Here is a 14,197-nt window from a genome sequence, read left to right as displayed (position 1 = left end):
GTGAGGTGATGAAGAGGCAGGTGAGATGGTGAGGTGATGAGATGTGTGTCAGATGTTAGCAGGAAGTGAAGCTGGCTGAGCGCTCAAAGACCAGAAGACTTTTTAGGGTTAGTACTTGACAACAAGGATGTCTGCTTCAAAGACCTGTGTGTGTGTATGTGTGTGTGTGTGTGTGTGTGTGTGTGTGTGTGTGTGTGTGTGTGTGTGTGTGTGTGTGATAATTGGAATAAGGAAACAAAAGGTAGGGAGTATTACAAAGTCCAGAGGAGATGAGGTTCCATCCATCCATCTCCTTCCTCTTATCCGAAGTAGGGTCGCGGGGGCAGCAGCCTAAGCAGGGAGGTCCAGACTTCCCTCTCCCCAGCCACTTGGTCCAGTTCCTCCCGGGGGATCCCGAGGCGTTCCCATGCCAGCTGGGAGACATAGTTTGTCACTGCATTTAAAGCCCCGATTCGATTTCTTCCAGGGTCCTTGGGGGGTCCTTCGTTTGGCTTGGCGTCGCCTGGACAGGTTACAGACGGACAGAGCACACCCTCCTCTTCTCTCTCTCTTTTTTACACTCTCTTTCTCTCTCTGTCTCTCTCCCTCTATTTTCCTAACCCTAACCTTAACTCTCTCTCTCTCTCGTTCTCTCTCTCTTCTCCTAACCATAACCCCAACCCCAACCCTAACCCTAACCATAACCTGAAAGGCGTAGCTGGATGCTAACCCAATGTGTTTGACGCCGCATCTAACGCCGACTGGGACTGCTCTCTTTCAGGTTCCTCGGGGGTCCTGCGTTTGGTGTGGACGTTGTCTGGACAGGCTGTAGACGGACAGTGCCTAACCCTAACCCTAATTATCTTGCCACTCAATATTGTGTTTTATCTTAACAATATTATTCACTTCTTCTGTAGTGTGTTTAATTTCCATGTTTATTTCATCATGATTTGATTTGAGTGAGGCAGTTGGTCAGGGTGGAGAGAGTTATGGAGGAGGGGATTCTTGTACTGTAACCCCGTACTCTGTTTATCTAATCTTCAACGGGTTTGTGCTGAATACAAAGTTTCGTTGTTGTGCAATGACAACAAAGACCCCCCTACCTACAATAGTGGTTGTGGGATAGATTCCCCCATTTTGTCATTCACAGCTCAGCAGTTATCGTTTCATCAAACACCTGTCAAATTACTCAACTGACACTTTTCCCTCCTCTACTAATACATCACCCCTGTACTAGTGTCCCTTCACTGGCTCCCTGTGCGCAACCCAATCAATTTTAAACTCTTAAAGGCCTACTGAAATGAGATTTTCTTATTCAAACGGGGATAGCAGGTCCATTTTATGTGTCGTACATGATCATTTCGCGAAATTGCCATATTTTTGCTGAAAGGATTTAGTAGAGAACATCGACGATAAAGTTTGCAACTTTTGGTGCTGATAAAAAAGCCTTGCTTTTACCGGAAGTCGCAGACGATGACGTCACAAGTGTGAGGGCTTCTCACGTCCTCACATTGTTTTTAATGGGAGCCTCCAGCAGCAAGATCTATTCGGACCAAATAGCATGAATTGATGAAGGTGGACCCCGACTTAAACAAGTTGAAAAACTTATTGGGGTGTTACCATTTAGTGGTCAATTGTAGGGAATATGTACTGAACTGTGCAATCTACTAATACAAGTATCAATCAATCAAACCGAGGAAACGACAATTTCCCCATTAATTTGAGCGAGGATGAAAGATTTGTGGAAAAATTATATTGATAGCGAAGGACAAGAAAAAAATAAATAAAAAAATAAATAAAGTTAAAAAAAAAGGCGATTGCATTGGGACGTATTCATATGTTTTTAGACACATTTACTAGGATAATTCTGGGAAATCCCTTATCTTTCTATTGTGTTGCTAGTTTTTTTGTGAGATCAAATAGTACCTGATAGTCGGAGGGGTGTGGCCATGGGTGTCTTGAGGCCAGTGTCTGAGGGAAGTCACGGCAGATACAAGGACGACGCAAACTCCACAGATCTCCGGTAAGAGGCGACTTTTTAACACAATTTTCTCACCGAAATCTGCCGGTTGACAAGTGGTCGGGAACCATGTTCGCTTGACTGCTCTGATCCATAGTAAAGCTTCACCTCCGGGAATTTTAAACAAGGAATCACCGTGTGTTTGTGTGGCTAAATGCTAAAGCTTCCCAACTCCATCTTTCTACTTTGACTTCTTCATTATTAATTGAACAAATTACAAAATATTCAGCAACACAGATGACCAAAAGACTGTGTAACTGCGCGATGAAAAGAGAGGACTTTTAGCCATAAGTGGTGCTGCGCTAATATTTCCTGACAGTCCGTGACGTCACGCTCACGAGTCATCATTCCACGGCGTTTTCAACAAGAAACTCAGCGGGAAATTAAAAATTGCAATTTAGTAAACTAAAGCGGGCGTATTGTCATGTGTTGCAATGTTAATATTTCATCATTGATATATAAACTATCAGACTGCGTGGTGGCTAGTAGTGGCTTTCAGTAGGCCTTTAAATTCATGTGTTCATTGTTGTGTTGCAATGTTAATATTTCATCATTGATATATAAACTATCAGACTGCGTGGTGGCTAGTCGTGGCTTTCAGTAGGACTTTAAATTCATGTGTTCATTGTTGTGTTGCAAAGTTAATATTTCATCATTGATATATAAACTATCAGACTGTGTGGTGGCTAGTAGTGGCTTTCAGTAGGACTTTAAATTCATGTGTTCATTGTTGTGTTGCAATGTTAATATTTCATCATTGATATATAAACTATCAGACTGTGTGGTGGCTAGTAGTGGCTTTCAGTAGGCCTTCAACCACTGGCTCCCTGTGCGCTACCCAATCAATTTTAAACTCCTAATATTTGTTTTCAAATGCCCCCGATCCCTAAGATCAGCCGATCAGCTGCTGTTGACGGTCCCTGACACAAGGCTGAAGCTTAGCGCTGCTGCTCTGGAACGACTTACCTTTTGAGTGTCAGACTGACCCTGACACAAGGCTGAAGCTTAGCGCTGCTGCTCTGGAACGACTTACCTTTTGAGTGTTAGACTGTCCCTGACACAAGGCTGAAGCTTAGCGCTGCTGCTCTGGAACGACTTACCTTTTGAGTGTTAGACGGTCCCTGACACAAGGCTGAAGCTTAGCGCTGCTGCTCTGGAACGACTTATCTTTTGAGTGTTAGACTGTCCCTGACACAAGGCTGAAGCTTAGCGCTGCTGCTCTGGAACGACTTACCTTTTGAGTGTTAGACGGTCCCTGACACAAGGCTGAAGCTTAGCGCTGCTGCTCTGGAACGACTTACCTTTTGAGTGTTAGACGGTCCCTGACACAAGGCTGAAGCTTAGCGCTGCTGCTCTGAAACGACTTACCTTTTGAGTGTTAGACGGTCCCTGACACAAGGCTGAAGCTTAGCGCTGCTGCTCTGGAACGACTTAACTTTTGAGTGTTAGACGGTCCCTGACACAAGGCTGAAGCTTAGCGCTGCTGCTCTGGAACGACTTACCTTTTGAGTGTTAGACGGTCCCTGACACAAGGCTGAAGCTTAGCGCTGCTGCTCTGGAACGACTTACCTTTTGAGTGTTAGACGGTCCCTGACACAAGGCTGAAGCTTAGCGCTGCTGCTCTGGAACGACTTACCTTTTGAGTGTTAGACGGTCCCTGACACAAGGCTGAAGCTTAGCGCTGCTGCTCTGGAACGACTTACCTTTTGAGTGTTAGACTGTCCCTGACACAAGGCTGAAGCTTAGCGCTGCTGCTCTGGAACGACTTACCTTTTGAGTGTTAGACTGTCCCTGACACAAGGCTGAAGCTTAGCGCTGCTGCTCTGGAACGACTTACCTTTTGAGTGTTAGACGGTCCCTGACACAAGGCTGAAGCTTAGCGCTGCTGCTCTGGAACGACTTACCTTGTGAGTGTTAGACTGTCCCTGACACAAGGCTGAAGCTTAGCGCTGCTGCTCTGGAACGACTTACCTTTTGAGTGTTAGACGGTCCCTGACACAAGGCTGAAGCTTAGCGCTGCTGCTCTGGAACGACTTACCTTGTGAGTGTTAGACGGTCCCTGACACAAGGCTGAAGCTTAGCGCTGCTGCTCTGGAACGACTTACCTTGTGAGTGTTAGACTGTCCCTGACACAAGGCTGAAGCTTAGCGCTGCTGCTCTGGAACGACTTACCTTGTGAGTGTTAGACTGTCCCTGACACAAGGCTGAAGCTTAGCGCTGCTGCTCTGGAACGACTTACCTTGTGAGTGTTAGACTGTCCCTGACACAAGGCTGAAGCTTAGCGCTGCTGCTCTGGAACGACTTACCTTTTGAGTGTTAGACGGTCCCTGACACAAGGCTGAAGCTTAGCGCTGCTGCTACCAAGCTCTGGAACGACTTACCTTTTGAGTGTTAGACAAGTCTCCTCTCTTCCTCTTTTTAAATCGCTCTTGAAAACACACTTTTATTCCATGGCTTTTAACACTGAGTGATCTCCATCCTGCTATGGCGCCCCATTATGCACCTGCTGTCAACCTGTTTCTATGTTTTATTTTGATTTTTATCGTGCTGTGTTTGTGTTGTGTTGTGTTTGCTTGTTTTTCCTGTGTTACCTTTTAACCTGCCTATTGTGCAGCACTTTGGCTACCCCTGTGGTACATTTTAAATGTGCTTTATAAATAAAGTTGATTTGATTTGAGTTACTGATCTCAATTCTTTCAGCATCTATTATTTTCCCACCCTTATTCTGTTGTTACTTTATCCACTGGTACGTTTGAAATGACTCCTCACAATGCTGCAGCTGTTTGGTATTGGCATCATTTTATTTTGAATGGATACAGTTTCAGTGTATACATCACATATTCACAATTCCACCATGTCCGAAAAGAAGTAGGAAGAAAGATAGTTTATGTTAATGTATGTACTTAACTGAAATAAAACCACAACACTAAAAACAATATATACAGTAATGTATAAATGATAAAAACAGGACATTGTGTTAGACCAGACCTGAGCACATCCGGCGCGCGAGGACAATCGTAAATGACAAAATGCATTTTAAAAAAGCATCTCTGTCGAGTGTGCAATACAAAGGTGCTGCTTTTGTTTTGAAAAGCGTTATTTGTATTACTTCTGTGTACACGTATGCGCGTGCATGATTGTGAGTGAATGTGAACAAAGGCAATCACAAATTACAAAATAATTTTTAAAAAACATCTGTCGTGCGTGACATACAACTGTGCTGCTTTTATTTTGAAAAGTGTTATTTATGGGCGTATGTCCGTGTGCAAACTGTGAGTGAAGGTGCACAGCGACAAGTGATGCCCGGTTGCCACTGAGGTGTTAGCTCTCGCTACAGAAAGAAAAGTTGATGACAAATCCTGTGTTTTCAACAAGACATGGACTGCCAAGTATTTTTTTTTACAGAGATGAAAGGTAAAGCCGTGTGCTTAATTTGTGGTACACAGGTTGATGTGTTTAAAGAATATAATTTGAATCGCCACTACCGAGGAAAAATACCGGAATCTGTCTTATGGAGCGCGCAAGGGAGGCTGATGCATTGATGGTAAAACTCCAACGAGGACTTTTTGCCAAATTTCACACCCCCAGATATGCAGCCGTCAGGACAAGTTTCCTCATTTCTCACAAAATTGCCAGAAAATGTAAGGCGTTTTCTGATGGAGAGTTTATTAAGGAGTGCTTATTGGACTCTGTTGTGCTGATATGCCCGAAGAAGAGGGGTGCATTTGAGAACGTGTCCTTCTCCCGACGCACTGTAACGAGGCAGGTTGAGACCATCGCTGGAAACTTGTTTTTCGCTGGCTTTGGATGAGAGCTAGCATGTACGTGACACCGCCCAGCTGCTCATGTTCTTACGTGGGATAACTGCAGACTTTTAAATCACAGAGTAGCTGGCAGCCATGCAGTCACTTAAAGGGACAACCACAGGTAATGACTTGTTCACAGAGCTAAATGCGTGTTTGGACATGTTAGGACTGAAATGGGACAAGCTGGCAGGTGTGACAACAGATGGTTGTCCAGATCTGACGGGGAAAAATGTTGGACTTTTAAAGAGGATGCAGGACAAAGTGAAAGAAATTGACATTTTTGCATGGCATTATACATCAGGAAGTGTTGTCTAAGACAGTGTTAAAAATAAAACCATCAAAAGCAATCTGCTTTTGTATAAAGTTAAGTTAGGTTAAATGAAATTATTATTATTATTATCATAGATCAAAACTAATATTGAGCAAAATGTAATTGAGATATTGTGGATGTGGCCCTCCAGCAGTGCTCATGTTGCTCATGCGGCCCCCGGTACAAATGAATTGTCCGCCCCTGTGTTAGACACACAAGGATCTGTCAAACACGTTACATGTTGGAAAGTCAGTTCATTTTAAATCCTGCAGCTTCATTTGCTGCTGCTTGTCTCGCCGGCACACTTGTGTTTCTTACACTGGTACTTAAAAGAGAATCTTTCGCCACACGCGTTGCAACTCAAGACTTTCTTGTCCGTGTGCGTTCTCATGTGCGCCACCAGTTTTGTCCGTTCGTAAAAACTTTTGTCGCAGGTGGAGCAGGAATGTGGCTTTTCTCCTGTGTGTGTTCTCATGTGCAACTTCAAATGCTGCTTCAGGCCAAATACTTTACCACAAACCAAGCACATTGACCTTTTCTCTCCGGTGTGGATTTTCATGTGTCTTTTCAAATCTTGGTTTTGTATGAAGCCTTTGCCGCAGACTGAACAGATGAAAGGTTTTTCCCCGGTGTGTATTCGTGTGTGGATTATCAGATTTGCTTTCTGGGAGAATCTTTTGCTGCAAAGCGAGCACATGAAGGGTTTGTCTCCGGTGTGTGTTCTGCTGTGGACTTTTAAACATTGACCCTCCACAAAACCTTTACCGCAAACCGAACAGATAAAGGGTTTCTGTCCGGTGTGTATTCTCGTGTGTTTGATCAAATGCTGCTTAAGGGAGAATCTCTTACCACAAACTGAGCAAATGAATGGCTTTTCCCCCGTGTGTATTCTCGTGTGTACTTTTAGGTTACGACGGTGATTAAAGGTTTTGTCACAGTGAGAACATGTGAAGTGAGTGTTGTCAGTGGGACACGAACCAGCTGCACGCTTCTCATCAGGAGAGTGTGACCTTGTGTCCTCACTATCTGACAGTGGAGCCAAGAGCTTGTCTGCTGGTGATCCTCCACCAGCTTCTGGTGTCACGTGATGAACTGAGCTGCTGCTTATAGGCTCCGCCTCTCTCTTCTCCTCACTTTCACTTTTGACCTCGTCTTCACTCTTCACGATGACGCCGATCACCGGGAGCTCCTCCACTCCTTCAAGGTGCTCTCCCTCCTGACTGATGCTGTGCTCTTCCTCTTCCTCTTTAATGCGAAGCGGCTGTGGCTCCTCCTCCTTAACGCGGTGGTAACGTGGGTACTCCTCTTCATTTTTAAGGCGCTCGTCCTGCTCCATCCTGGAAGTCCACCCCTGCTGCCCAGGGAGAAGATGCTCCTCGCAGACGTCTGCAGGACGCAAGAAGACAAACACGTATGTTCAGATGTTAGTCACCAGGTTGAAGTGAAGTCAAGTATATTTATATAGCGCTTTTTCTCTAGTGACTCCAAGCGCTTTTACATAGTGAAGCTCAATATCTAAGTGACATTTAAAGCAGTGTGAGTGGCACTGGGAGCAGGGGGGTTAAAGTGTCTTGCCCAAGGACACGACGGCAGTGACTAGGATGGTGGAAGCGGGGATCGAACCTGGAACCCTCAAGTTGATGGCACGGCCACTTTACCAACCCGAACTGTACCACCCCAGGTTGACATTCAAGATGTCACAACTAGGGATGCAACAAAATGAAAGTTCTTATGTCGAACTACATTACAAAAAAAACAACACTGAAAATAGGCCTGGGGGATGTTTAGCAATCAATCAATCAATCAATCAATCAATCAATCAATAATCAATCAATCAATCAATCAATCAATCAATCAACCAATCAATTAATCAATCAATCAATGTTTATTTATATAGACCTCAATCACAAGTGTCTCAAAGGGCTGCACAAGCCACAACAACATCTTTGGTTCAGAGCCCACGAGGGCAAGGAACATTTCACAACCAGGTGGGACGTTGATGTGAATGACTATTAGAAACCTTAGTGGATCTAACATAATAGTGTGAGAGTCCAGTCCATAGTGGATCCCACATAATAGTGAGAGTCCAGTCCATAGTGGATCCAACATAATAGTGTGAGTCCAGTCCATAGTGGATCTAACATAATAGTGTGAGAGTCCAGTCCATAGTGGATCTAACATAATAGTGTGAGAGTCCAGTCCATAGTGGATCTAACATAATAGTGAGAGTCCAGTCCATAGTGGATCTAACATAATAGTGAGAGTCCAGTCCATAGTGGATCTAACATAATAGTGTGAGAGTCCAGTCCATAGTGGATCTAACATAATAGTGTGAGAGTCCAGTCCATAGTGGATCTAACATAATAGTGTGAGAGTCCAGTCCATAGTGGATCTAACATAATAGTGAGAGTCCAGTCCATAGTGGATCTAACATAATAGTGTGAGAGTCCAGTCCATAGTGGATCTAACATAATAGTGTGAGAGTCCAGTCCATAGTGGATCTAACATAATAGTGAGAGTCCAGTCCATAGTGGATCTAACATAATAGTGTGAGAGTCCAGTCCATAGTGGATCTAACATAATAGTGAGAGTCCAGTCCATAGTGGATCTAACATAATAGTGAGAGTCCAGTCCATAGTGGATCTAACATAATAGTGAGAGTCCAGTCCATAGTGGATCTAACATAATAGTGAGAGTCCAGTCCATAGTGGATCTAACATAATAGTGTGAGTCCAGTCCATAATGGATCTAACATAATAGTGTGAGAGTCCAGTCCATAGTGGATCTAACATAATAGTGAGAGTCCAGTCCATAGTGGATCTAACATAATAGTGAGAGTCCAGTCCATAGTGGATCAAACATAATAGTGAGAGTCCAGTCCATAATGGATCTAACATAATAGTGTGAGAGTCCAGTCCATAGTGGATCTAACATAATAGTGTGAGTCCAGTCCATAATGGATCTAACATAATAGCGTGAGAGTCCAGTCCATAGTGGATCTAACATAATAGTGAGAGTCCAGTCCATAGTGGATCTAACATAATAGTGAGAGTCCAGTCCATAGTGGATCAAACATAATAGTGAGAGTCCAGTCCATAGTGGGGCCAGCAGGAGACCATCCCAAGCAATGACAGGTCCGCAGTACAGAGATGTCCCCAACTGATGCACAGGCGAGCGGTCCACTCCAGGTCCTCACTCTGGGCAGACAGCACTTCATTCATGGCTATCGATTTTAGTAACATATTCGAGTTTTTTACTGCAGACGATTTTAAATAGAGATGTCTGATACTGCCAATATTATCGGGCGATAAATGCTTTAAAATGTGATATTGGAAATTATCGGTATCGGTTTCAAAACTAAAACGTATGACTTTTTAAAACACCGCTGTATGGACATAAGGATAAGTGTAGAGCGCCAATAAAACTTAAAGGCACTGCCTTTGCGTGCCGGCCCAATCACATAATATCAACGGCTTTTCACACACACAAGTGAATTGCCATGCATACTTGGTCAACAGCCATACATGTCACATTGAGGGTGGCCGTATAAACAACTTTAACACTGTTACAAATATGCGCCACACTGTGAACCCACACCAAACAAGAATGACAAACACATTTTGGGAGAACATCCGCACCGTAACACAACAGAACAAATACCCAGAACCCCTTGCAGCACTAACTCTTCCGGGACCCTACAACATACACCCCCCCCCCCTACCCCCCTCACTACACTCTACCCAAATATGATATTAAAGACACACTCACACACGAGTGAGGGAAGTGAGAATGGTGTGGCGTCTTCAGTAACGTGGACGCTGTATCGATATGTTGTGGTGAAGAAGGAGCTGAGCTGGAAGGCAAAGCTCTCAATTTACCGGCCGTACTACGTTCCCTCACCTATGGTCATGAGTTTGGGTTATGACCGAAAGGACAAGATCACGGTTACAAGCGGCCAAAATGAGTTTCCTAGATAGATAGATAGATGGATGGATGGATGGATGGATGGATAGATAGATAGATAGATAGATAGATAGATAGATAGATAGATAGATAGATAGATAGATAGATAGATAGATAGATAGATAGATAGATAGATAGATAGATAGATGGATAGATAAATAGATAGAGAGATAGAGAGATAGATAGATAGATAGATAGATAGATAGATAGATAGATAGATAGATAGATTTATATATTTCTTTATCATTTATAGGGTGATAAGCTTTGCCATCCGGGAGGAGCTCAAAGTAAAGCCGCTGCTCCTCCACGTGAAGAGGACCCACCGGAACGCCTCCCTAGGGAGGTGTTTAGAGCACGTCCGACCAGTAGGAGGCCACGAGGAAGACCCAGGACACGTTGGGAAGACTATGTCTCCCGGCTGGCCTGGGAACGCCTCGGGATCCCCCGAGAGGAGCTGGACCAAGTGGCTGGGGAGAGGGAAGTCTGGGTTTCCCTGCTTAGGCTGCTGCCCCCATGACCCGACCTTGGATAAGAGGAAGAAGATGGATGGATGGACTTTACCTATTTCAAAAATCAATCTCCCACATAAATGATAGTTTTCTCCTCTTAATTTAAATAACCTAAGAATACAAGCTGGAAGGCTGTTGGTCAAGATTTTTCTATCATTAATTTGAAGAACTTTTAACAGTCTGTCAAACTCCATCCATACATCCATTTTCTACCGCTTGTCCCCTTTTGGGGTTGCGGGGGGTGCTGTAACCTATCTCAGCTGCACATGGGCGGAAGGCGGCGTACACCCTGGACAAGTGGCCACTTCATCACAGGGCCCTTTCTGTCAAAATGTATTTAAACATTCATGGATGACATGATATTTAAATAAACTAGAGGTGTACAAAGTGCGGCCAGGGGGGCATTTGTAGCTTGTTGGTTTTAAAAAATATATATACGATACATATGCCAAAATGTGCTTTAGCCAATTATGCAAATTAAATTACATACCGCTCAGTCACGCCTCCCTGTGGAAATTATTCATTTATTATTTATGAACTCTCTCTAAACTAAATTAATGCTCCTCCACTTAGTTATTTCAAGTGTTCTTTCATGTTAATAACAAATACAAAGTTAGTAAAGACGTGAGAGTAAGAAGTAAACAAACCTGTTCTGCGCAACACAACGTGATGCTTCTTGAAAACAGCGTCCAGTAGTTGATGTTGCCGGCTAGTTGTCCTCATATATTGGAGAAACTTTTCCACATTTTCACACAATCGCAAGCTTTTCCACTCAAACTGGATCCTTAAATTAGCGTCGCGTTGACAACTTCCGTGGATGTTTGATAGCAGCTAAGCTAACTAGCGAGCTAACCCAACCCGAGAGTCTCCAGCGTTCACTAAATCAAGTTCATCCTCGCACGAAGAATAAAAAAAAGGTTGTTTTTTTCATACCATTGACGATAAAGTGTAGACGTCAAACATTAAGGAATTAATGCCGACTTTAAGACAGAGCGAGAAAGAACACAACTGACGTAAATTGACTTGAAAAGACGTAAACCTCGCGCATGCGTGGACCTTCGCCTAACTTCAGAAGCTGGGAGCAGGAGCTGGGATTGAGGGGAAAAAAAAATACAACAAAATAAAAAACACGAAATAAAATAAGACATGGGGGGGAATAAAAAACAAGAATCATAGCTACTCTAATAAACAGTTTAGTAAACGGACAATGTTCATTGTTTTTATGGCTTTTTCTATATTTCTGCTTGTAGATAGTGGTGGTGTGTGACGTGGCGGCTGGCTGCGGGGTGTTAGCCAATGACTTTGGCTGGTGGGGCGGGACTTCCGGGAAGCGATAGGGAAGTGAAGTGAAGTGAATTATATCTATATAGCGCTTTTTCTCTAGTGACTCAAAGCGCTTTACATAGTGAAACCCAATATTTCATTTTTACATGCAAACCAGTGCGGGTGGCACTGCGAGCAGGCGAGCATAGAAAAGGCGGAGCATTGGCTGCTGTGACTCGAGAAATTGGGCCGCCATCTTGAAGTGGTGATAAAGAGCCGGCAGCAGCCTGGTTAGTCAATGTATCACACACTGTAACCTAACGTTAGACGGCGGACAGCAGCACTGCGTATTTTAGCCACCTACAAAAAGACAAACATAGTCAAATAAAGGTCAGTTCAAGTGTATACTATATTAAGAATATGAGTACATGTTGCAAATAAGATAATAGAAACGCGGTCAAAGAACAGATGAGCAATTTATTCTGGTTGTTGACAAAAAATAAAAATGAATATCAATGTCATTATTAAACCTTTGTAACTATTGATTGGTTGGTTGTATGTTGTGTAATATTTAAAATTATACCAAATAGGCCCTAGTGTGTGAATGTGGGTGTAAATGTCTGAGTACTAATAACCACCATACCATTTCGATGGTTATTTTCCTCTTTGTTCCAGAGGACACCACGTCCACAGTTTCCTCCCAAAAATGTAAAATGTGTGCTCGTCAGACACTTTTACATTTTGCATCAGTCCATCTTAGATGAGCTCGGGCTGAGCCAAGCCGGCGGCTTTTCTGGGTGTTTTTGATGAATGGCTTTGGCTTTGCATCGTAGAGTTTTCACTTGCACTTACAGATGTGCTGTAGCAACAAACTGTAGTTACTGCCTTTGGGGGCGGCATGGCATAGTGGGTAGAGCGGCCGTGCCAGAAACCTGAGGGTTGCGGGTTCGCTTCCCACCTATTGACATCCAAATCGCTGCCGTTGTGTCCTTGGGCAGGACACTTCACCCTTGCCCCTGGTGTCGCTCACACTGGTGAATGAATGATGAATAAATGATTGGTGGTGGTCGGAGGGGCCTTAGGCGCAAACTGGCAGCCACGCTTCCGTCAGTCTACCCCAGGGCAGCTGTGGCTACATATGTAGCTTACCACCACCAGGTGTGAATGAATGATGGGTTCCCACTTCTCTGTGAGCGCTTTGAGTATCTAACAATAGAAAAGCGTGATATAAATCTAATCCATTATTATTATTATTACTGACAGTGGTTTTTTAAAGTGTTCCTGAGCATGTGTGGTGATATCCTTTACACACTAATGTCGGTTTTTGATGCAGTACCGCCTGAGGGATCTAAGGTCTGTAATATAATGGCTTACGTGCAGGGATTTCTCCAGATTCTCTGAACCTTTTGATGATATTACGGAGCGTGGGTGGTGAAATCCCTAAATTCCTTGCAATAGCTTGTTGAGTAATGTTGTTCTTAAACAATTTGCTCAGGCCTTTGTTGACAAAGTAGTGACCCTCGCCCCGTCCTTGTTTGTGAATGACTGAGCATTTCATGGAAGCTGCTTTTATAGCCAATCATGGCACCCACCTGTTCCCAATTAGCCCGTTCACCTGTGGGATGTTCCAAATAAGTGTTTGATGAGCATTCCTCAACTTTCTCAGTCTTTATTGCCACATGTGACAGCTTTTTTGAAAACATGTTGGAGGCATCAAATTCCAAATTAGCTAATATTTGCAAAAAATAACAATGTTTTCCAGTTCGAACGTTAAGTATCTTTGTTCCCAGGTGCAGCACCACTGCTGCTCACTGTTCCCCTCACTTCCCAGGGGGTGATCAAGGGGATGGGTCAAATGCAGAGGACAAATTTCACCACACCTGGTGTGTGTGGGACAATTGTTGGTACTTTGACTTAACTTTAACTTGTCTTTGCAGTCTACTCAATTAAATATAGGTTGAAAAGGATTAGCAAATCATTGTATTCTGTTTTTATTTACCATTTCACTGGTTTTGGATTTCTCTTCTTTAAGGGGCTGTCGCCACAACACAACATCTGTCCATCGATCCATCCATTAATTTCTACCGCTTGTCCCTGTCGGGGTCGCAGGGCTGCTGGAGCCTAAATCCCAGCTGCACTTGGGCGGAAGGCGGGGTACACCCGGTAAATAAATGGTTTAAATATTTTTTTAAATACTTTTCTCGAGTGTAAAAATATGCTCCGTCCAATTGTAAATATTTTTTCATGATTCCTGTTATATTTTCCCCTAAACCTTTCCAAATAAGCCTAAATCTGCACAGATTCAGGTGAACAGAGTAGTCCATTGGGGCTTAGACCATCGGCTGAA

The 14,197-nt window shown here is 43.6% G+C and overlaps 1 protein-coding gene across 2 annotated transcripts; it reads right to left on the bottom strand.

Moving 5' to 3' along the window:
• Nucleotides 1-4,781: 4,781 nt before the first annotated feature.
• Nucleotides 4,782-11,627, bottom strand: LOC133550214 (gastrula zinc finger protein XlCGF8.2DB-like). 2 transcript variants are annotated; one of them, XM_061896363.1, is made up of 3 exons: nt 11,235-11,627; nt 10,402-10,601; nt 4,782-7,501 (listed from the first exon to the last, which is right to left on the bottom strand). In XM_061896363.1, the coding sequence occupies exon 3, from the start codon at nt 7,449-7,451 to the stop codon at nt 6,390-6,392; it is 1,062 nt and encodes a 353-aa protein (XP_061752347.1). In that variant the 5' UTR covers nt 7,452-7,501; nt 10,402-10,601; nt 11,235-11,627; the 3' UTR covers nt 4,782-6,389. The 2 variants fall into 2 exon arrangements, with proteins under 2 accessions (XP_061752347.1, XP_061752346.1); XM_061896362.1 differs by lacking the exon at nt 10,402-10,601.
• Between the last annotated feature and the right edge of the window lie 2,570 nt (nt 11,628-14,197).

This window comes from Nerophis ophidion, linkage group LG03, assembly GCF_033978795.1.
Source record: "Nerophis ophidion isolate RoL-2023_Sa linkage group LG03, RoL_Noph_v1.0, whole genome shotgun sequence".
NCBI lineage: Eukaryota > Metazoa > Chordata > Actinopteri > Syngnathiformes > Syngnathidae > Nerophis > Nerophis ophidion.
This window is presented reverse-complemented; position numbering and strand designations above follow the sequence as displayed.